Consider the following 22,794-nt stretch of genomic DNA (forward strand, 5'->3'; position numbering starts at 1 on the left):
TAGTCAGTTTCACTTTCTGATTCCCATACCAGCAGCAACAACACTGTTTGGATGCAAGCACTGCAGGGCAATGCTCATCTTTTCACGTAATTTTTTTTTTTTAATAGAAAACAGGGCTGTCAAATGATTAAAAAAATTAATTGCACTGTTAAACAATAATAGAACACCACTTATTTAAATATTTTTGATGTTTTCTACATTTTCAAATACATTGTATTGTGTTGTAATTGAAATCAAAGTATACAGTGCTCACCTTATATTTTTTATTACAAATATTTGCACTTTAAAAATATAAACAAAAGAAATAGTATTTTTCAATTCACCTCATACAAGTACTATAATGCAATCTCTATCATGAAAGTTCAAGTTACAAATGTAGAATTTTTTTTTTCCGAAACTGCACTCAAAAATAAAACAACGTAAAACGTCAGAGCCTACTTCTTGTTCAGCCAATCGCCAAGACAAATTAAATTTAAATAAATTTACCGGCAATAATGCTGCCTACTTCTTATTTACGTGAAAGTGAGAACAGGTGTTTGCATGGCACTGTTATAGCTAGCATTGCAAGGAATTTACGTGCCAGATATGCTAAACATTTGTATGCCACTTCATGTTTCGACCATGTTTCCAGAGGACATGCGTCCATGCTGATGATGGATTCTGTTCGATAACATCCAAAGCAGTGCGGACTGACATGTTCATTTTCATCATCTCAGTCAGATGCCACCAACAGAAGGTTGATTTTCTTTTTTGGTGGTTCAAGTTCTACAGTTTCTGAATTGGAGTGTTGCTCTTTTAAAACTTCTGACCGCATGTTCTACATTTCATCCCTCTCAGATTTTGTAAAGCACTTCAGATTCTTAAACCTTGGGTTGAGAGCTGTAGCTATTTAGACATCTCATATGGTACCTTCTTCGGGTTTTGTCAAATCTGCAATGAAAGTGTTCTTAAATCGAACAAGATATGCTGGGTCATCACCCAAGACTACCATAATATGAAATATATGGCAGAATGAGGGTAAAACCATGGAGCAGGAGACATACAATTCTCCCCAAGGAGTTCAGTCACAAATTTAATCAACACATTTTTTTTTAAAATGAGTATCATTAGCATGGAAGCATGTCCTCTGGAACGGTGGCTGAAGCATGAAGGGGCGTACGAATGTTTAGCATATCTGACATGTAAATACCTTGCAATGCCAGCTACAAAAGTGCCACGTGAACGCCTGTTCTCACTTTCAGGTGACACTGTTAATAAGAAGAGGGCAGCATTATCTCCTGTAAATAACAAAAATACTTGTTTGTCTTAGCAATTGGCTGAACAAGAAATAGTACTGAGTGGACTTGTAGGCTCTAAAGTTTTACATTGTTTTATTTTTGAGTGCAGTTATGTAACAAAAAAATTTCTATATTTGTATGTTGCACTTTCACAATAAAGAGACCGTACTACAGTACTTGTATGAGGTGAATTGAAAAATGCTATTTCTTTTATTTTTACAGTGCAAAGATTTGTAATAAAAATAATATAAAGTGAGCACTGTACATTTTGTATTGCGTTGTAATGGCGATCAACATATTTGAAAATGTAGAAAAACATCCAAAATATTTATTATAAATTTAATTTGGTATTCTATTAACAGTGCGATTAAAACTACGATTAATCGAGATTTTTTTAATCGAGTTAATTTGTTTTGAGTTAATCGCTATTAATTGACAGCCCTAGTAGAAATAGTTTTATTCGATTTTGTAAGCCTCCTACCCAATAATGAAACCTACATTTTTCACCTAAACTGACTTGCAATGTCCATTTTAGAGAATATTTTACATAAAAATCGAACTTGTACTTTTGTCCTTAGTAGAAATACTAGGAACTACTTGGAAGTTTCCACGAAAAAGCACATCTACTATTCCCAGAAGCAAACCCTCCTTATGATTTTAAGGCTTTAGGGAGCAGGGAGGAAAAAAAAGGCAGATCCAATAATCAGACTCCCCCACCCACCTTTAACCTTTTACAGTTTTTCCTGCATTAGATACAATCCTTTCTGACAAAAGGACAAGTTTTAACCTCCTCCGGTCTTTCAACATCACAACCTAAGAGACTAGAAGAATTTCTGCCAAGCAATGCAATGCACCACCCTCCCCTAACAGTCATACCACACGCAGCTCTTCTCCACTATCTAGTTAGCCCCATAATTTTGTATTATCGTTTTAAGAGAATCCTTGGTTGCTGAAATGCTGTGAAAAATATATAGATGATTATTCTAAAAACAGACGACTATCGAGATGTAGAGACACTATCTATTCCAGCCAAAGGTGCAGTAAACAATATAAGAAAAACTGAAAAAAATTGTGGGTAAATCTCTGTGGCAAGAGAAGCATAGTCGTCTCCTGTTCTGCATTAATTAAAAAATAATCATTCTATTATTCACTTTTATTATCTGTTGGAAAAGCAAGGCAAACAACAAACAACAAAAGACTGAGGCTGCAGCAAACCCTAACTCAACAGCATAAATAAGTCAACAAGAAAGTTGCATACGGAACAGCACTACAGTAGAACCTCAGAGTTTCAAACAGCTCGGGAACGGAAGATGTTCAGAACTTCTAACTCTGAACAAAACGATATGGTTGTTCTATCAAAAGCTTACAACTGAACGCTGACTTAATACAGCTTTGAAACCTTACTATGCTGAAGAAAAATGCTACTTTTAACCATCTTAATTTAAGTGAAACAAACAGAAATAGTTTCTTTACCCTGTCAAATCTTTTTTTTTTTAAACTTTCCCCTTATTTTTAGCAATTTATGTTTAACACAGTATTGTACTGTATTTGCTTTTGTTGTTGTCTCTGCTACTGCCTGATTGCATACTTCCGGTTCCAAATGAGGTATGTGGTTGATCAGTCAGTTCATAATTCTGGTGTTCATAACTCTGAGGTTCTACTATACTTGCCAAGGCTACAAACAGGGATTAGCTTAGTAACCAATAGTGTACCTATACACAAAAACCTCTCCTCCAGCACTAATTCAAACCAGACCCACCTCCTATGCAATACAGGAGTGCCATGCCCCAAACACCTATCTTTTCCCCTCACCATGTCCAGTGGCTTTTGTCCTTCTCCTTATGCTGGGAGCACACACCCGCCTTGTACAAGAAGCTCCTCAAATTTCTGCAGTCCCCTGGAATCCTTTCCCACGTCCCTCTCCAAGTGTTTTGGCTCTCAACACCCCCGCCCCCCACTAATAAGGTCTACTGGTCGCAATGAGGCTCTCCAGGCAGGGGGCTTTGAAGCAACCCTGCCATATATGGTGTGTGGTTGGCTAGCAGATGCTTCCTGGAAACATCTGCTAGCCAAGTGTGTTGCTCCTGCAGCTGGCTCTATCACCGACTACAATGTGAACCATGAGCAGGGAGGGGCAGAAAAAGGAGCTTCTGGCTACTATCCCAATTTGCTAATATCAGAACAGCAGACTGAGCTTCCATGGTGGAGATGGATGTTTGACAGCTTTCCCCAGCCTTGACTGGCCTTCTGCTATTCCTATCACAATAAACTTTACTGTTTTGCCCTTTTCTTACAAACCACAGAGTTGGTACAGCAGTTCTTGGAACTGTACCTTGCCATCTCTTCTAGCAGTAACAGCTCCTATTGTGCTCCCAAGCTGGGCAGGGGCTAAGTTATGTTAATAATTATAAATCCTACCACTGACCTAAAAGAAGCAATGTTTAATTTAGACTAAGACTACTATTGAGCTCAAAGGTTCAAACCTAAATAACACACTGTTTGCCTTCAAGCTCTTAACAACATCTGAGCCATATTGAACAGGGTTCAGAGAGTGGTGGTCCTTTCTCTATCAACGGCTACTCAGCCAGCAGAATGCTTTGGGGGTTGCCCTTTCAGAAGGGAAGGTGCAGAATGCCAGCACCCAAAGATTCCATGTCAGTTGAGAGAGAGAGGGACAAGGGTCTGAGGAAAGGGCAGTGTCTGTGGCAGAACCCACTTCGCCCGAGAAGGGAATAGGACATGAGGGAAGTTAACAGGAAGCTGGCAAAAGTCTTTAAGTTGAGCACCAGGAAGTGAAATGGAGCACAGAAATGAGAGGGAGCAAAAGCAGCAGCCAGGGACAATATGACAGAGGAGGAAGCACTAAACGGTAAACCCACCTGAAAAGGTCAGTGTCCTTTGGGGGTTATCAATGTTTCATGTGCTGCAGGAGGGAGACATGTTATGACTCCTGCTTGCTCAGTCTTTTGATTACTTATTTTATCTACTGGGAATTGCAACAAGCTTGTTACAGAAAGGTGCTCTCCACCAAGGTGAGGTTCTCATTACTGAAGTCCCTTCTAAGAATGATGGTCAGGATAACTAATTTTGTATTTTTGTTTTTTTTAAAAGAGAGGCTGCAGCAACCCTAAGTCAAATGGTGTGTGTGTGTGGGGGGGGGGGGGGTGCACAAGTTTAGAGGAGGACCCTCTATCCCCAAGAGGTAACCTAGCACAATTGTGGGGAAGGGTTGATGGAATAACACCCTCCCTCCCATATGAAAGCTACAACAGGGGTGCACACATGCATGCACTTCAAGAAAGGCAGTGCGGCTAGGTAGCAAGCATGGCCCTGAGCACTCTGCTGGTAGCTCTGTCCAGAAGCAGTCCCACTACACCAGGGGTTCTCAAACTGTGGTTTGGGACCCCAAAGTGGGTCACAATACCATTTTAATGGGATCACTAAGGCTGGTGTTGGTCCTGGGCCCCAGCAAGACTGAAGCCCAAACCCCACCACCCAGGGCTAAGGTTACATGTCCCCCACCCAGGGCAGAAGCCCTTGGGCTTCAGTTTTGCCCTCCCCCCTCATCTGGGGTGGTAGGGCTCCATCTTTGTTCCCCCCCTGGGGTCACGTAGTAATTTTTGTTGTCAGAAGGCGGTCACAAAGCAATGAAGTTTGAGAACTACTGCACTACACTATCAGTGGCCCTTTGACGGGGTGGGAGGTTTAGCACAGTGGGGCCACTAGCAGATCTCAGCGAAGCGGTGGCAGCAGAAGCAGAGCACTCAGGGCCAGTAACCAACACTGTTTTCCCTCCTAATTCCAAGGTTGCTTCAGTTTCCAGTGGAGGAGGGAAAACGGGCATCATATGCTGATTCTAGACTCGCCCAACTGTCTTGGGCAGTTCTGTGTGGTGGAGAGGTTGCCGTGTTTCACCCTTATCCCCTTAACTGCTCTGAGATCCTTGGTGGTAATCTCCTCTCCCTATCCTATATATCTCCCATCCACTCCCTTACGTGGGCTGCCCAGAGGAGCATTCCTCATTAAAGCTATGGAGTCTCTCCTTGGATGGGGGATCCTTTCTCTGCTCCAGCCCCCCCCCCCCCCCCCCCGCCAGTCTTGGGGGGTAGCTTCTTCACACAGCCACTTTTGCCCCCACTGGCCCTGCTCCCCACAGTGTTGTAACTGCCTGGGCAGAAAAATGAGGGAGAGGAAATGAATCAAAATACCCTAAATGTTTAAAAACCATATATAAATGACCAAGAAAGGTCACTTAACTCATCCTAATGCTCATTTTTCCCTATAAAGTGCACTGAAACAAGTGAGCAGTGTATCAAGTTTAAGATTTTAAAAGGAAAAATTCCATCTTGAATTGTTTGAATTTTTTTTTTTTTTAAGAAGGAAATTCCAATTTTATACACTATGTTTAAGAATATGTAATTCAAGTGGACAATTTCCTTTAAAGGTCACCTGTAGAGATAAAAAAGGCAGATTTGTGCCCTTTTTTGTTTCTTTGAGATATAGGGCAGGCTAGGAGGCTTATTAATTTTTATTTTTTAAAAATAAGACACTGAAGTCCATTTAAGCTAAAGCTTGGTCTCCACCTAAAACTTACCTAGCTATGTTACTCAGGGCTGTGAAAAATTTCATCTCCTGTGTGACATAGTTACGTCAACCTAACCCCTACGGTAGACGGGGTAAGGTTGATAGAAGAATCCTTTTGAATTAATCTTTTGTTAAAAAGATTCAATAGCGTTAACTCTTCATTTCAGGTAAGAAGAACTCACATACACAACTCGTACCTCCCGACTAGTGCTTCAATACTGTGAGTGTTTTATGCTCTTGATGTTTATATATTTAATAAAAAACAAAACAGAAAATCTTTTAAAACCCCAACAATCTTTCAAACCTTCTTTAAACATCTTAAAAATCAAAAGAAGCAACAAGACTTAGTCTTTGACAGGTCATCTTTAAAAGAAAGGGAATGAAAGTTACACTTGTGAAGCTCCAGGACTGCTATACTTAGTTCTGATCAAGTACCAAGAAAACACTACCAGAACAAGAAACCAATGAGCATTTTAAGATCTGATTTCTTGTACACCATCTGGGAGAGAAGTGATTTATAGAATTGTAAAAGAGCAACTTTCACCTTTCCAATGGTATAAAGCATATATTTCTTGTTAGGTTGCAAAATACAGAACCTTAAAATCTTCTCATTTCAATTACTATCTTGATTTTCTCTACCACCAGTCCTCTTCCCCAAATTCATTCTAACATGATTTTAAACAAGTCATTTCAATTAGAATTTAACGCATCTAGGTTTTCAGATGTCATGAAGCATTGATGGCTAGTTCTGTGGATCAACCTATACCATAGTAACCTTAAACTAGTAAGTCTACTGTTTTTCAGGAAGACAATGTCACCCTACTTTGTCAAAGGAACGTAAAACCGAGGCCTTGTCTACACTACAGAAGTTATACCAACTTTTCACCCTTTAATACATGGAAAAGCATTGCTGGGAACCATCAGTGTAACTTACCTTGAAAGTTTGTAGAAGGAAGAACTAGTATAGCTTGAATCAGTGCAGAAGATGCAATTCACAACCACAAATGGGGCAGTCAATTCTCACAGCTCCCACCATTTGACCATTGTCAGAACCGACAAATTTCTCAGTCAGCCAGCATTCTTATTTCCACCAGCTGAGTACCCACTCCTATCCTGAGTGCCTCCTATCATATTGCCTTACTTCCCCATATTACCCACGCCTTTCTAAAAATCCTCCTCCAGACATGCCCAGGAGGCATTTGTTGGGCAGGGGGCCAACAGCACATTTTACAGGAGGTAGCAGCTGGAAGGATTTTAAGTTGGCAAACCTGTTTGTCATTTGAGGTATACAAAAGTGACAGCCTCTCCACTGGAAATCAGTGTAAGGCAGCTCTAATGCAGACACAGGGACAAACCTTATGACAATCATAGTGGGTAGCGCGGACACACTCATTTCATGGGGGAAAGCATACCACTAATTGATTTTCCTAGTGTAGACAAGGCCAAAGAGAGAAAATCTCTATGCCTCAGATTCCCCATCTGTAAAATGGGAATGTTAATGCTCCTCTACCTTACTGGCGTGAGGAGAGTTAATTTAAGACGCATTGATATGTTTGATGAGTAACAGAAATGCCTAAAAATAACCAGGAATTGAAAAGTTTACCCAACAGCAGCTAGCTCAAGAACTCAACATACTAGCCCATGCCGCTAGACCCCACTAAAAGGCATGTTTCCCTGCAATTTGACAGACTACATTCAATATAGTTCATACTGTTTGACCACTGTCAACTTTCTACTGATACTTTTTTGAAGTGTACCTTAGGATTGAATGAACATACAAACAACTGACCAATATTTGCCAAGTTTAGACTCTTTATCAACTAATATTGGTCCAACTATAGAGATTCAATGTACTGGCCAAATGCCATTTGCCCAGTCCTCTATACTTTCCTGGCTTCCTTTCTCGCCACTACTATCTAACGCAATGATTCTCAACCAGGGGCCTGTGGAGGGCTGCAAGTTAAGTTTCAGTGGGTCCGCCAAGCAGTAGACTCACTAGGGCTCAGGGCAGAAAGCTGAAGCCTCACTGCATGGGACTGCAGCCCAGTACCTCGAGCCCACCACCCAGTGCTGAAGCCAAAGCCCGAGCAACTTAGGTTCTCAATGCTTCCTGTGGCATGGGGCCCTGGGCAACTGCCCTCCTTGCTACCCCCTAACGCCAGCGCTGGCTTTTATATGCAGAAAAACAGTTGTGCCACTGCTAGGCCGTCGAGTTTTTATAGCATGTTGGGGAGGCTCAGAAAGAAAAAGGTTGAGACTCCTGATCTAACACAGTCAACCTGTGGGACTCTTTGCCGGGGATGTTGTGAAGGCCAAAATTGTAACAGGGTTCAAAACAGAAGTAAGTACATTCATGAAGGATAGGTCCATCAAGGCTACTAGCCAGGATGGGCAGGGATGTGTCCCTAGCTTCTGTTTGCCGGAAGCTGGAAGTGGATGACAGGGATGGATCTATTCAGGACTTTCTATGTCAGAAACCAAACAACATAAACCCAATCCAGAAACCAACAGGTAGATCACAAAGCGCTAGTGTGATATGCACATGGTGAAATACTTCACTTAACAAGTGAGCTGCCTTATTCTACATTTGATTCAGCTTTTGAATGGATTTATGGTGTAGCCCCCTACAGAACCCATTGCAGAAGTCCAATCTAGAGGTGAAGGCAGCATAAATGCCAGTAGCAAAACTTATGTAACAATCACAACCTCCTGGCCAGATGCACATTAAGAAAAAGCAGTAACTATTGCCTCTGCTACTATTCAGTCATCCAAAAGGAAGTAGAAATCTAACTCCGCTCCTTTCCCCATCTCTCCTAAATTGAAAACTTTGGTACCAAATGATGGGACGGTCTGTCTGCAAACTTGGAAAATACTGCAAATGTGCACATTTTTGTTTCAGATCAAGGCTTTAGTCTCTCCTAAATTGGTGGATCTTGCCCAGGAAAGCTATCTACTAGAAAAACAAAAATTAAAAAATGCACACAAAAAGGAAAATAGCTAAAGGCTTAAAAATGAATATTGATAATTAAAGGTTATTGGTACTAGCTACACTGTCAAAGTACACCTAAGGTCCCAATGAGGAATCAGGTTTGTTTGTGCTAAGCACTGTACAAATACCACCCCACCTCCCAAAATGTCCCCTCTCCAAAGAGGTAAAGTAGTGACAGACTTGTTAAAGTATTCACATGGAGAAGAGCTGTATTAGCACCATCATATTTCCAATATGTATCTTTATGGCAGTTCTGTTGCAAAGCACTGTGTACTTTTGAAACTACCAATCAGATTTTTAAGGATACTTAGCAACCTAAAAACCTTTAAAAACCAAGTCCTGTATAATAGACCATGCTGCAAACTAATTTGTAGTTAAGAGTCTATTAAGATGGAGACAAGCACGCAGCAGTGAACAGGCCAAAGGACTAGGAGAACTGTGATCTATTCCTAGTTCAGCCACTGACCTACTTGTGGACCTGTAGGAGACCTACTTGTGTGACCTTGGGGACCTGCTGTGACTCAGTTTCTCCTTGTGTAAAATGGAAATAATGTTTACTGGCTTTTGAAATGTATACATGAAAACACCAAACTTTGGTACTATTAACATTAACCCTTTAATGTTTAGATACATTAATGCTATCAAGATTTTATTAAATTATTGGAACCAAGTCTTTTAAAAGCCTAGCAAACCCATTTACTCATCTAGTGTGTATTATTCCCTAATGACTAGAAAGATGTACTTTAACACACTAATATTTATGTTACATCAATGCCGGTCCTGAGTAACTCTCCTTTCCTATGGTAATATATGTCATATGTCAATTTAGAATGTACAACTTCTGAAGCAGATATTTCTTACTATACATAAAAAAATCAGAAAACTTAATAATCAAAAGACACTCAATTCACTAATTTGATTTGACCAATTTAAAAAAAAACTAAAAAAAAAAAAAAAAAAAAACTATAAAAAGTCTCCACTAGCATTTTGCTATTTAGATGGTTAAACAGTAGAAGGTGTTACAGGGATGCCTTTCTAGTCTACAACTTGTTCCAGCTCATTATTAGGGGTTCCAAGGTCATCAAGACTCTTTTCAGAACAAGCAGCACCAGAGAGATAAGGGTAGAAACTTGGTCTATAATTCAGAGTGCAAAATAACTGCACCTAGGAGACGTGTTCCTATAGGCAGCTAGTTTCCAGTGCTTTGATCATTTCTACACAGCCATTTTAGTCTGAAACTGCATCCTCCCTTTCAGCCAGCCTTCATTTTGTGGTATTGTTCGCTGAGGGGTTCCAGGCTGACAGCTCGAGAAGGAGTTGGCTGTGATCAGGTGTAGGGGAGATTCCTCTCTGTTTTGTGGGGAGGAGAGGGCGGGATTGTGCTGGTCTCAGGGGTGGGGGGTTGGATTTCCCGCCTCCCCCCGTTTAAAGTAGGAGAACGCGCCGCTTTCAGAGGCGAGGCGGGGTAGTTACCCGCCCGCCTCCCCCAGGGAGTCCAGCTCCTCCGGGAGAGGCAAGGGAGCCTGGGGACCCCTCGCTTGGCAGGTCGGCCCTGCCATCGTCCCTCCCCCGGGCGGGCAGTGCCGTGTGTCCCGTCCCTCCCCCCAGGCGGGCGGGCTGGCTGCGCGGTCTCTCCCCCCGGCAGGCCGTGCGAGCGCGGCGGGGCGGGCACTTACCGCTCCGGCAGAGTGAGCGGCGGCGGCGGCCTCATCCTCCTCCGGCGACGGCGGGCCGATCTTGCTGCAGGTGGCCGCCAACAGAGCGAGCGGTGACGGCTGAGTGTCCTACCCACAGTGGGCGGGTTCAGAGAGAGAAAGTGGGTGGCGGTTAGTGCGGGGCAGCGGCTCGGGCTCCCGTCCTCAGACTCGCACACAGGAAGCGGCGGCACCGGCTCCCGCGCTCGCTCCCAACGTGTCACCCGGGGGGAAGGGAGGGGGCCCGGCCGGGCCTGCGCTTACCTGGGGGGCGGCCGCCCCGGCGGAGGCCGAGGCAGCGCCGTTGCCGTGCTGGAGATAGTCGCTGTGGCTGCTGCTGTCCACGTCTAAGGCAGCCATTTCCTCTTGTTTCACGGGCTTCTCGGGAGCTGCGGGCGAGCGGGGAGGGGGAGGGGAGAGTCACTGACGGGAGAGATCACCCCCTCCCTTCCCCCCTAACCCCAGCGCTCCCCCCGCCCTCCCGCACGGAGCCCTCCTCCTCCTCCTCCTCCTCCCCGCGCTGCTGCCCCTGCCCCTCTTCTCCCTCCTCCCCCTGCTCCTCCTGCTGCTCTCAGTGTCGCTCTCGCCTCGCTCACACGCAGACGCGCCAGGGCCGGAGGGGAGCGCAGGGCCGGACCAGGAGCGGCAGGGAGCCCCGCTGGCGGCTCGCTCTGTGCGTACGTACCGGTCATGGTGTGAGTGCGAGCGGCTGGCTGGGCGGGAGGCAGGCTGGCTGGCTCGCACACAGGCCCCGCCGGCTGGGGCTAGGCGGCTGCCGCCGGGGACATGCTTATTGTGCTCACGGGCTGAAGCGGCGGCGGCGGCCCGAGCCCACTCCGGGTTTTTTTTCCTATTTTGATTGACGGTGCGGGAAAGCCGAAAGGTGGGGCTTGCAGCGGGAGAGGGGGCCCGGCCGACACCACCACCGCCCGCCCGCCTGCCAGTCCGGAACTCCCGCCTACCCGCTCTCGCAGGCTCCCATTGGCTGCGCTGCGCCAGCACCGCCACTCTCACTGGCCGCCCCGCCTGTCGCTCTTCTGTTAAGGGAGGGGGGGCATGCCGAGGTGGCTTCCTGTTTGCCTGGGTTTGTGTGAGAAACAATGAGCGGGCTCCTCGGAGAGCTCTCGGCGGCTGGGCCCTCAGCCTGCTCGGGCCCCCGGGAGCGCTCGGCGCCCAAAGCCGCTCAGGGGAATTTTTCTGGGATAGCCTGCGGGCAGCGATCCCCACGACTGCCCCGTGCTCCCTCGGGGCGGGGGCTTCTGACGGCCTCACACCCTGGGAGCCCGCGCTCCGGGCAGGCAGCTCCAGCTGCTGCTGCCTGCACTAAGGCTGCGCGCTCGGTGCGGGGCAGTTGGCAGGGCCTGGTTACAGCCGGCTGCCTTCCCCGGGGGCCTGGGGCGTGAGTGTTTCATGGGAGAGGTTTCCGCTCCCGCAGCAGGGTTTGAAATCTCCCTCGTTCGCGTTGTCACTCACAGCTTGTGACAGCCGCTCCCATGAGGCGGCGGCAGGCAGCGCCTTACAAAAAAACCCCACACAGTAGTTAGTGCAGTTGAAATGCAGCAGGGGCTTTGTTACCACGGGAGCGGATTCATTTAGTAAGGTACAGATTCCTAACGTGGCAGTAGCACACGCTTTAAAATGGCTGGGCCCAAGCAGACAAGCCCTGTGGGTACAGTTCCTCTTTGTAGCATTCAAACTCCATGATGGTGGGAAACTCACGTGTGTTATAAATGCTTCACTTGCTCATGCTTCCCTTAAAAACGTAAAGATATGCTCCCAAATGATTACTGATTCTATAAAGCAACTGAATTTCATGTTTTAACTCAAAGCCAAGATAGATTTCACAGCAGAGTTAGTCACACTAGGCATACCTTAAATCCGTAGTTTGCTACTGCAAATTGTGACTCTTCTGACAAATCCACCTCTGGTTGACACGTCAGATCTAAGTCCAAAAAGGTCCATCTTCGATACTTGAGGCTTGCTGAGCTGTTGCTTCTGTTAAATACAACTCATTAACAACAATGTCTTCTGAATAAGATTTAATATCTGTATGGAAAGTTATGTTACACATGATAAAATGTTTAATGTTCTCTTTGAAGCCACTAAATTAAGCAAGTGCATATAGAAGCACTGGGTTATGTTCTGCTTTTTCAAGCTGAATCCTTTGTCAACAGTGCTTACCTAAGAGAAACTCCTGAGACTGTTTATGTATCATTCCTGATATGTCAACTGCAATGCAACATAACAGGTTTTTTGTTGTTGTTGTTGTTGTTTTTTAAAGAAACCATAGATTATAAACTCAAGGAATGGGTTTTACTCTGTAAAGCACTATATAAGGATATGCTGGCATATGTATTATTAATAATGCTTAGCTCTTGATTACATGTCAGGAGTAATAGGCATTTGATATGGAAGGTGGACACCTCAATGCATCATCTCCCTACCACACCTAAATTCATCCTAGAAGGAACTCACCAGACTAGAAGGCTGACAAAACGGTGGTATACACCAGGAGGCCCAAAACTGTTCTCTGGTTCTAGGCTTTGACATAATGTAAACCACAGAGAATTACCTTGAAGATACACTGTAGTGACCTAGAATCTGTGCATTTAGTTTCTAAAGGTCCTGGGTCATACAGAGAGAATTCCTGAAAAAAGGAGGCTAATAGCAAGTCCAGAAACCTGGTCAGAATCTTGAGACGTGGAGTATATTTACGCTGCAGTAAAACACCCATGGCTGGCCAGTGTCAACTGGCTCGGGCTGCAGGGCTAGAAAATTGCAGTGTAGTAGTTTGGGCTCCAGCAGTGTAGACATATCCTATGTCTTTTTTTTAAAATGGGCCCAACATCATTTTCTTGCAGATCTTAGCCATCTTTCCTATTGGGAGGCTTAGCCTCTACAGTAGTTTCTACTCCGAACACAGGAAACTTATTGAGAGAAACTTAAATCAGAGAAAATATCCTGATCTTTCCCCCTCTCCACCTTCCCTGTCAATGTACATTTCCAGAAATATGTCCAGTCTTAACTGTCCTCACTTAGTTATCGTGCTGAAAATTCCTTCTGTAGTTTTATCCTAAGTGTTTTACCAATAAGCGGTTAAACTCCCAAATAATTTTTCACAATTCATTTTTCTTAAGTGCAGAATTTTTTTTTTCCATTTTGGAATTTCTATTTTCGTTTTGCTTTTTCTGTTGGGATTTCATCCTTGAATCTGTTGCCAGGAAGCTAAACAATATATCCAATATATAGTTAGCTGGTTAATATGATTTGGAGTATATAATTTTTATAGTTTATGAACACAACATTCTTGGAAATGAGAGTTGAAATTGGGAGGAAAATTCACACTAATGCTGACATATGAGACTTGGAGTTGAGCAGTTTGTATGTCTGTACTTACAGACAGTGTTCAGATACAGTTTGTCAGCACTTGTTGCTCACACCCTCTGTCAAACTATAAATATTTTTTGTAGTGTAGACAATGTACACTCTTCTAGCCTAGAACAGGACCTGAATTTCTAATTTAAGACAGAAGCCAAGGGAGGAAAAGTGCCATACCTATTTAGGTATTTTATATATCAGTGGTTCTCAACCAGAGGTACACGTACCCCTGGGGGTACTCAGAGGTCTTCCAGGCGGTACATCAACTCATCTAGATATTTGCCTAGTTTTATAACAGGCTATGTAAAAAGCATTAGCAAAGTCAGTACAAATTAAAATTTCATACAGTGACTCTTTTTTACTGCTCTATATGCTATACACTGAAATGCAAGTACAATATTTATATTCCAAATGATTTATAATTATATGGTAAAAAAGTAAACAATTTTTCAAAAATAGTGTGCTGGGACACTTTTGTATTTTTATGTCTGATTTTGTAAGCAAGTAGTTTTTAAGTGAGATGAAACTTGGGGGTATGCAAGACAAATCAGACTCCTGAAAGGGGTACAGTAGTCTGGAAAGGTTGAGAACCACTGCTATATATCATAAGGCAGCAAAAAAAGAGAACAAGTCCAACTTTTCTCCCTTTACAGGTCACCTCTAATTTACATAATCCAGTTATGATTTGTTACATAGTACTTGAATAATTTCTGCTGTTTAGAATATTCTTGTTTTGTTTTACCTGTCCTTAGCTTACACACCTCTACCCCGATATAACGCGACCCAATATAACACGAATTCGGATATAACGTGGTAAAGCAGTACTCCGGGGGGGCGGGGCTGCGCACTCCGGTGGATCAAAGCAAGTTCGATATAACACGGTTTCACCTATAACGCGGTAAGATTTTTTGGCTCCCGAGGACAGCGTTATATCGAGGTAGAGGTGTACTTACTGTAGTTGTTGATATTGAATTGTTACCTACATTCTGCATATGTTGCTAGTTTACTCAAGTCATTTAATTCTTCCTTTATATTGACTGTTCCTACCTCCAGTTTTGTATTATCAGTTTATTGTATACTCTTTCATTCATGATCCCAATGCTGATGTCTTTTTCTGATATCTAAGGTTCTGGCCCTGCAATCAAATCCATGCTGGTGAACCTCTGAAGTTAGGGTCCACCCACATACTGTAGATCCAATTGCAGGAACAGGGGGCCAAACTTAGTATTTGGTTAACACATTGTAAATTAGTATCAAAATATTTGTTTAAATCCTAAATAAATTATGACCATATCTTCTGCTGATCGACTGTGTCACTTGGTCAAGGAATTCTTTTGCACTTGAAGATAGGAATGATCACCTTCTGAATCCACATCAGCTTTCTTTAGGTAACCAAGTTATTCCTCATAGTCTATTTCCAATTAACATTTCTAGTATCTTCCCTAACCCAGAAGTCTAACTTCCTTTGAGGCAGGGATTACAGCAAGTGAGTGACGCAGTATACATTATTTACTATGTTTATCTAATAGAGTAAGGATTGGAGTCCATTAGATAAAAACTGGCTTCATAACACTGGTCAGAAAGTGGCTACAGACTGTAATTTAATATGCATATCATAGTTCCCAGAGACTCCAATCCTGATTGAGCGCTCATTGTGCAAGATGCTGTACAAATGAAAGATCAGCACAGAGGTGGCTAGGGGCTTGCCACAGGAAACAGTATTAGGTCCATTTTTTTGACAAACAAAAAAAAGTCTGCAAACTAAATCCTGGTCAGCTGTTATTAGTGTTATTAATGGCAGACTCTTTGCTGCCATTTTGCTGATGGGACTATTGATTCCAGGCAAGTTACTTGTCCAACTCATTATGAAAATTATATATTTGTTCAAGCAGTTTTTCTATTTAACTGCTTGATTTAGTACTCGTCAAACTTATTTGTAAGCTACTTTTTATTTTACCTAACTTAAACCTACTTTTCTAGACTTTCTTTCCCCACTACCACAGTGCTTATTTTCCTGCTTCTTTTACAAGAGACTTGTTTTCCCTTTGTTCTGTCAAATTATTTTGTTTTCTCACTGTATAAGTCTTCACATCCTCTCATGACTTCGGCCCAAATGCCAAATTATCATCAACTATCCAAACTCTAATTGGAATAATCCCTTATTAATCATGTTCAGTCCCAGGGTGGAGCTCCCTCAGCTTCTCTTCTGACCATTTAAGAAGTGGAAGTAGCTTTTTCCATTAGAGCAAGTAAAACTACTGGGGCACTGCAGAGGTATACAAAACAAATCAGGTGAAAAGGAGGACTGGTGATATTAAAAGATAAATATAAGTGTTAAAAAGAGGGTAAATTGAAAAATGAAAGGAAAATTGCAAAGAAATGTGTGAAATGTCTTTAAAAAAAGGCCTGAATGGGTAAAAAAATCTATTGATAATAAACTACTATTATTAAAATTTTAAGTATTTTCTATAATGGTCAGATCGGGAGGAGACAGATTTCAAGGCAAAAAAAAAAAAAAACCCAAGGAAATCAGGATCACAGAAGAACAAGTTCTCTAGCTAATTCTAATATCTTAAACAAATTTACATAGCCAGAGATATGCAACAATATATAGAGTGACTTTCCCCCAACGAGTCGAGCCTGATTCATTGAAGACATAGGGAGTGCAAATTGCACCCCCTGGACTGAAGGGGCTGCTGTGGTCCAATAGGGGGATTCACGGTCAGAGAAGGGTAGGTAATGTTTCCACCTCCAGCTTCCTGAGGGCAGCTATGAATTGTAATCTGGACTGCACAGGAATCAAGCCAGCAGTGGTTACCCAGCAGATGCAGTGAGTCACCATGTACTCCAGACAACTTGGCCATAACCAGTGCCTCTATTTTCGGGCTGTTTGTGGCCAAATGCAGGCACCCAACAATAGGCTGGGTAGACTTTCTGCTAATGGGTTACACCAACACTGGAAAAAGTAGATGTAATTCAGGGCTGAATGAAGTCCTGTATCTATATAATCTCATTCCATTAACCTCTGAAATACATGCATTTCTAGGGTGAATGTAGCAACTCTTTTGCAGTGAGAGTTCAGGACAGGAAGTGAAGAATATACATTGTTGAACTAAAGAGGAAGTTGAGAAAGATCAAATGTAATTATATAAGATGGAATATGGGCAGAACACTAAAACACAACTTTTGCAGAAGTGTCACTTCAAAGCAATGTCTTGGCCACTTGTAATTTAAGCTTCAAATTTACGGCTCCTATAAGAAGCCATACAACTCTTCTGTCATCTTTAATACTTAGAAAATGTCTTTTCCTTCTACTTGCATGCAACTCCTTTCTAAAGATATTCAGTTGCAACTTCTGTTGCTATCTTTGGTGGTCCATAATTAAGTTACAGAACCTTTGTTTAAAAAAAATACTTGCTCAATTCATAGTTTTGGGACATTCATGTTACGTTATACCTCAGTGAAGGTGTGTGCATATTATGCAGTATCCTAGAATAGAACTAGGTAAGATGAGAAAGAGAAAAAAATTTGAAGGTGGCATGTGTTCTTTGTCACTAGGGAAGCTGACATCCAGGGTCTCTTACTTTTGAAGGCTGGGAGTTAAGATGAAGTTGAAGAATCAGTAGAGACTCAATTAAACAAGTCATCTTAAATCATACAGCTTTGACTAAAGGGTGAAAAGGCAGAAATAAGTTTTGTGCCTGAAGAAGTTACTCAGAGAGGAAGGTCCAGATACCACACAGAGACTGTGTTTTTAAAATCCTCTCACTTTCCCTCCTGTATTTCAGTCCTTTGTTTAATATTGTAATAAAATTTGGAGGACCATGCGTTCTTTTGTGTTTAAGTGCCAAGCACATTGTCAGCACAACTAAAAACAAAACAGTAACATAGGTCAGAGGCAAACTTATTAAACTTGTTAGAGCCCAACTCCATCCTGATTTTCAGCCCTCTCTTCTACCAGCAATTTTCTTTTGGTTGTAGTAAACGAGAAAGAGCCTTTAGCTGTTATTTTCTAAATATTCTCCCCTTTCCTTCTACTAGATGGGGGTTTATTTGCATAACAAAGTTGCAGGAGGACCAGTTTTCAAAGAGAGATGTTGGTGGGGCCAAAAACAGGCTGACTGACCTCCTGAAGCCAGCAAGTATTAGGTCATGCAGCTGGCTCAAACAACAGTTTAGCGACCTGATCCAAAGCCCATTGAAAATGGGTAGGAATCCTTCAATCGACTTCGATAACCTTGAGATCTGGTTCTAGCTGAGGAAGTCACAAAAAGGATCCCTCTGCTGGTAAGAGTCAACAGGGAGGGCTGTTGGGCAGGAACACAGCATTGGTGCCCAGAAGACAACCACGTGTCCAGTGAAAAGTTGCTGTTTGAGCAGGAAGTTTGCAACCAGTGAGCAGTACTTTGGGTCAGGGACTATCTTTTTGGATAATTCGGATAATAATCATAATATTGAAAGGTCAGAAAAGCACCACCTCAGTATTCAGACTGCCATCGGTTTCTAGGTACTTGGACGCTCCCCGTCCTAGTGTGAGTGTCTGAGTGTCAGAAGGCAGCCAAGGGAAGTGGCCTGGTAAATAAAGCTCATGAAGGAGCTCTGTCTGCAAGGAAAATCCCAGTTAAGGTAATGGAACTTGAAAGGCTCTTTTGCTTTAAAGGACACTTGCTTTTTAGAAGGGTAGATTGCTGTTCTGAATAGATAAGGCAGTTGTGAAAGTACTAACCTCTATCTCTTGCTAGCCAACAAGGGCCATGACTATTAGCAAGTAGGTCAAGGAGAACGCTAGCATTTGGAGCAAGCCACTGGCAAGGTTGACCCATGTCTCAAGTGGGTAGCCCTACAGCTGATTAAGAACACCATTTTTTCCATTTGATCTATTCAGACTCAACCAGGGGCTGGCCAAGAGGCAGGAAAAATCAAAGTCCACTGGGCCCCAGGAAATTAGCAAACCAGAATGAGAAGATGGGTTTGCACCAGTTCCCGGGATACTATCTGCATTTGGCTGGAGGTCAATGTGAGGTAACCCATTTGCACATAACATGAAAGTCGTCAGGAGAATAGCTATCCAAGACATGTATCCAGACACTAGTGCACACAGTACTACATTGTTTTCACAAACGAGATTTTGACCCTTAGCCAGCATAAGTGACAGATCTCCAAAGAATAGGACCATCAGAGACTCTGTGATTCAGACTCTATATATTGTAAATAAAGGGACTGACTATCATTTGGGACATTAGTGAACTGCCAGGGGCTGAAACATTCCTTAGTATTTTAAAACAGTTGAGCCAGGACAAGTTTTGTTCCCTTTTACTTAGTAGTTTCTTTTTTACCAAGGAGAAGTAACTATTCAAAGTTTAGTTTGCTATTTACATTTTAATTTTTTATTCATCCTGTTGCCTGGCTTTTGATTCTGTATGAATACATGTAAATAAAGAGCACATTAGTTATTTTCCTCTAAAATTTGAGCAGCTTTATTATTTAATTAGTAGACAGAATAAGTTATCAAAGTAACATCAGATAATACAAAGCAGCATTTTGTTTTCTACAAAGAGAAAGCGGTCTTATACTCCTTTCACTTTCTGGACAAAGCAAGAACATTTTTATTGGTGGCAGGGAGAAAAAAACCTGTACTTTAATATCCTGACTTCTGTGATCTCACCTGTCAACCATTCATTTCACCTTGTAATCTCCACTTTACTAAACTAACAAATCTAATTTTTCTCACTTCCTAGAAGTTAACCTCTGGGCTCCTTATTATCCACATTGCTTTCTCTTTACTTTTTCAATTTGTACCCTCCAACGTTATCACAATGGACTGTATTCTTAATAGGACCTGATCCTACAAACTACCAGGCCCAACATATACTGCTGCAAATGAATATACACCAGGTAAAGTGTTTGCTGGAAAAGGTCCATAATTGTGGCTCCCATTGTCAACAGTGTTCATCAGACGATCCTTCTACCCTCCACATAAGAACAGCATTGGAATAAAGAAATAGTGGAGACTTACCTGCTGGAAAAATTCATCTCTTGTTATTTTACATAGAGTCTGGCAAACCTCGTTTCCTCTCCATTTCTGCACCTTCTAATAAGAAGAGTTTTTTTATGTTAAATGATATTGATTCCATGGAAAGAATTTAAACCTTCTCAATCATGAAAGCAGACGAGCCCTTCCTCTGCTAGAAAATACCAGTGAAATGGTCCCACATGATAAAAGAAAACACATTAAAAGGAGAATTCAACCAGTAGGTGCCAGGAAGGGGTGGAATCTGAAAGTGAAACAAGCCTAACATTTCTGCAGGGAGAAGATTAAACAGTAAGTTTCTAGGAGTTTTAAATACTTTGCAATGGAACTTAGTACGCAATAGGCACTGTAAGAAAAAAAATTAGGTCTTTTTTTGTTATACACATGTATATTGTAACACTGGAATACAATCAAATGAGGGCCAGCCACTCACATTTTAAAAGTCCAGCTTTCCAAATCAACAAATGGTGCTGGAAGAGACTGGGTCGTGGAGACAAAGGTAAAAACTGAGGTTACCAATCAACTGGAGACTTTTCTCTGGTCATATGAATAAACTAGTTAACTTTCAAACTGACGTCTCTTGTAGAATCATTGGATTACCTCATTTCTCCTCCCAAACACTGATAATACTGAAAGTTGTGCGTGATGCCCTAGGTGTGACCTTAGTAGACATTTTTACAGCTGCTTCTGATACGTGTTTTTTCCCTGCCATTTATAAATTCCATTGTTCTATGAATTTTCCTATTTGTACGGAACAGTGAACTGAGGGTTTTATTTTCTATCCAGTATCAACTACAGTTCCTTTTCTTGAACAGTTCCTTGGAGCTTGTGACCCTTTAGGCCCCGATCTTGCAAATTGATCTGTACAGGTGCAGAGATCCACCCATGTGGAGCAGCTTGCAGGTTTAGGGCCTTAATGTATAAACCTTTTGCTATTTTCACTACTACTTTCTTCATAACTTTTTTTATATATTCATATATATATATTCATATATATTCATATATATATATATTCATATATATATATATATATATATATATATATATATATATATATATATATAAAAATAAAGGGACCAGGAAAGGGAATAGGGTTTGTGCCCTTTTTTGCTTCTTTATGATTTATAAAGTAGGCTGAAGGGGTTGGGTTGGAGGAGAAGTTAAGGATTTAAAAAAAAAAAACCCAATGGAAGAAACATTATTAATTCATATGTCTACCCTATTTTCCCTGCAAAATAGTGACAACCAGGTTTACAATCACCATAAATACCAAGAAATACCTGATAGAGGTTGGCAAATTCAGTTGACTGTGTAAAATACTGGGGTCCATCAAAGTTAACTAGGTGGTAATAAAAACAGCTCTCTTACTTAGAAACATCTAGCAGGAAAATACAACATCCTTCTACTCCCTCACTTAAGGACTGAAAATATCACATCTGAGAGACTTAAAAACAACAACAAAACTTCACACTGATCTTGGTAAAGTAAAACACTAACTGAATTAAAAAACCCTAGCCAACCTCAGGCCTTCTGTGTGCATTGTTTATTAAAATAATACAATAAAAACCACCTCTCCCCTACCACTATTGACTAGGTGACTACTTCTCAGACCATGCGCCAGTTTACTCCCAGTCATTTTAAACTGGTCCTATTCCAGCATTATTTGCCAGCCTTCCCAGTATAATATCACTCTCAAGTGTCTGTACTTTCTGCATGTCCTCCTCTATTCCTAAAAATTAATAGGAGTTAGAACGATTCTGTATTATTTTCTAAAAATATTTTTCAATGTATTGCTTCTCTTTCTTGAGGCCAGATTAATCTAGATTATTGACATACTACTTTGTTTTCACCCTCCAAACACCCTCCAAAATGACAACATTCTTCCTAGGACTATGTCGTCAGTTAATTGCAAATTAAGGGTGAAATCCTGGTCTAATTGACTTCAATGGCAGAACTCCCAGAGACTTCAATGGGGACAGGATTTCATCTCAGAACCCAGATCCCACAAACACTTTTGCACATGCTGAACTCTACTCATGCAAGTATCCCATCAAAGTCAATGGGACTACTTGAGTGTTTAAAGTTAAGCATTGGCATGAATGTTTGCAGGATCAGGACACATTTTCAATACATCCTTTATTCCATAATTCTAAAGTCTGATTTTCGATAGCATAAATTGCACTTAGGAAGATTGGGAATCCTGCACATAAACTGCCTTGTACAAAATTTGACCGTTAACATTGGGTATGTTTCCCTAGAATGGTTTAATCTATCTATGGGCATAGTTGGGGAGGTGCAGGGTGGGTGTTTCTCCCCCATACTGCCCTCCCCCAATGTGCCCCATTAGCCTGAATGGAACTACCCCTCCAAATATTGAAGTCAAACTACACCTGTGAATCTATCCTTTCCTCCTTCACATCCCGCCCCCAAAAAAGAAGTTACTGCTCTTTATTTTTTGTGCACATGCTACAAGGTTTTTGTTTGTCAGATTTCTAGTGTATACCTGTCTAATTCAGAATATGGCAGGTTTGTTTGTTTTTTAAAGAGAGGAGAACATCTATCCTTGAAATCAGCAACTTTTTCAAAGTAGCCTTATCCTACAATATGCTAAGAATGGGTGAAGCTTGGCCGGACTTTTGAGATCCTGTTAAATAATTCCTGGTTCCTCACACCTGATGAACTGAAACCTGAGATGGCAGGAATGACAAAAGTTCTATCAAAATCAGCCACAGTTGCAGGAAATTTAGAGGTCTGGGATGGTCTCACCATATCCTAACTGATGATTCCTAGCCAGTGGTCTAAAGGGGGTGGGGGAATTCCAAGATCCCCATTTCCCAGGGA

At 42.0% G+C, this 22,794-nt stretch overlaps 1 protein-coding gene and 1 long non-coding RNA gene across 4 annotated transcripts in view; one reads left to right on the top strand and one right to left on the bottom strand.

Annotated features, from left to right (window-relative positions):
• Nucleotides 1–20,437, bottom strand: part of SP3 (Sp3 transcription factor) — a 41,589-nt gene extending 21,152 nt beyond the window's left edge. Inside the window, exons 1-4 of one of the 3 annotated variants that reach the window (XM_065560791.1) lie at nucleotides 19,939–20,437; nucleotides 12,416–12,539; nucleotides 10,809–10,933; nucleotides 10,527–10,634 (exon numbers count right to left, since the gene is read on the bottom strand). In XM_065560791.1, coding sequence (XP_065416863.1) covers nucleotides 10,527–10,634; nucleotides 10,809–10,904 — 204 coding nt within the window. In that variant the 5' untranslated portion in view covers nucleotides 10,905–10,933; nucleotides 12,416–12,539; nucleotides 19,939–20,437. Of the gene's footprint in view, nucleotides 1–10,526; nucleotides 10,635–10,808; nucleotides 10,934–11,229; nucleotides 12,549–19,938 lie in introns of those variants that run through there. The other 2 variants (XM_065560790.1, XM_065560792.1) reach the window with 2 other exon arrangements.
• On the top strand, nucleotides 15,179–18,279 carry LOC135974132 (uncharacterized). The gene is made up of 2 exons (XR_010591313.1): nucleotides 15,179–15,310; nucleotides 17,964–18,279. It is a non-coding gene; the product is annotated as an uncharacterized LOC135974132 (long non-coding RNA).
• Nucleotides 20,438–22,794: the final 2,357 nt, after the last annotated feature.

Source organism: Chrysemys picta, chromosome 11 (genome assembly GCF_011386835.1).
Source record: "Chrysemys picta bellii isolate R12L10 chromosome 11, ASM1138683v2, whole genome shotgun sequence".
NCBI lineage: Eukaryota > Metazoa > Chordata > Testudines > Emydidae > Chrysemys > Chrysemys picta.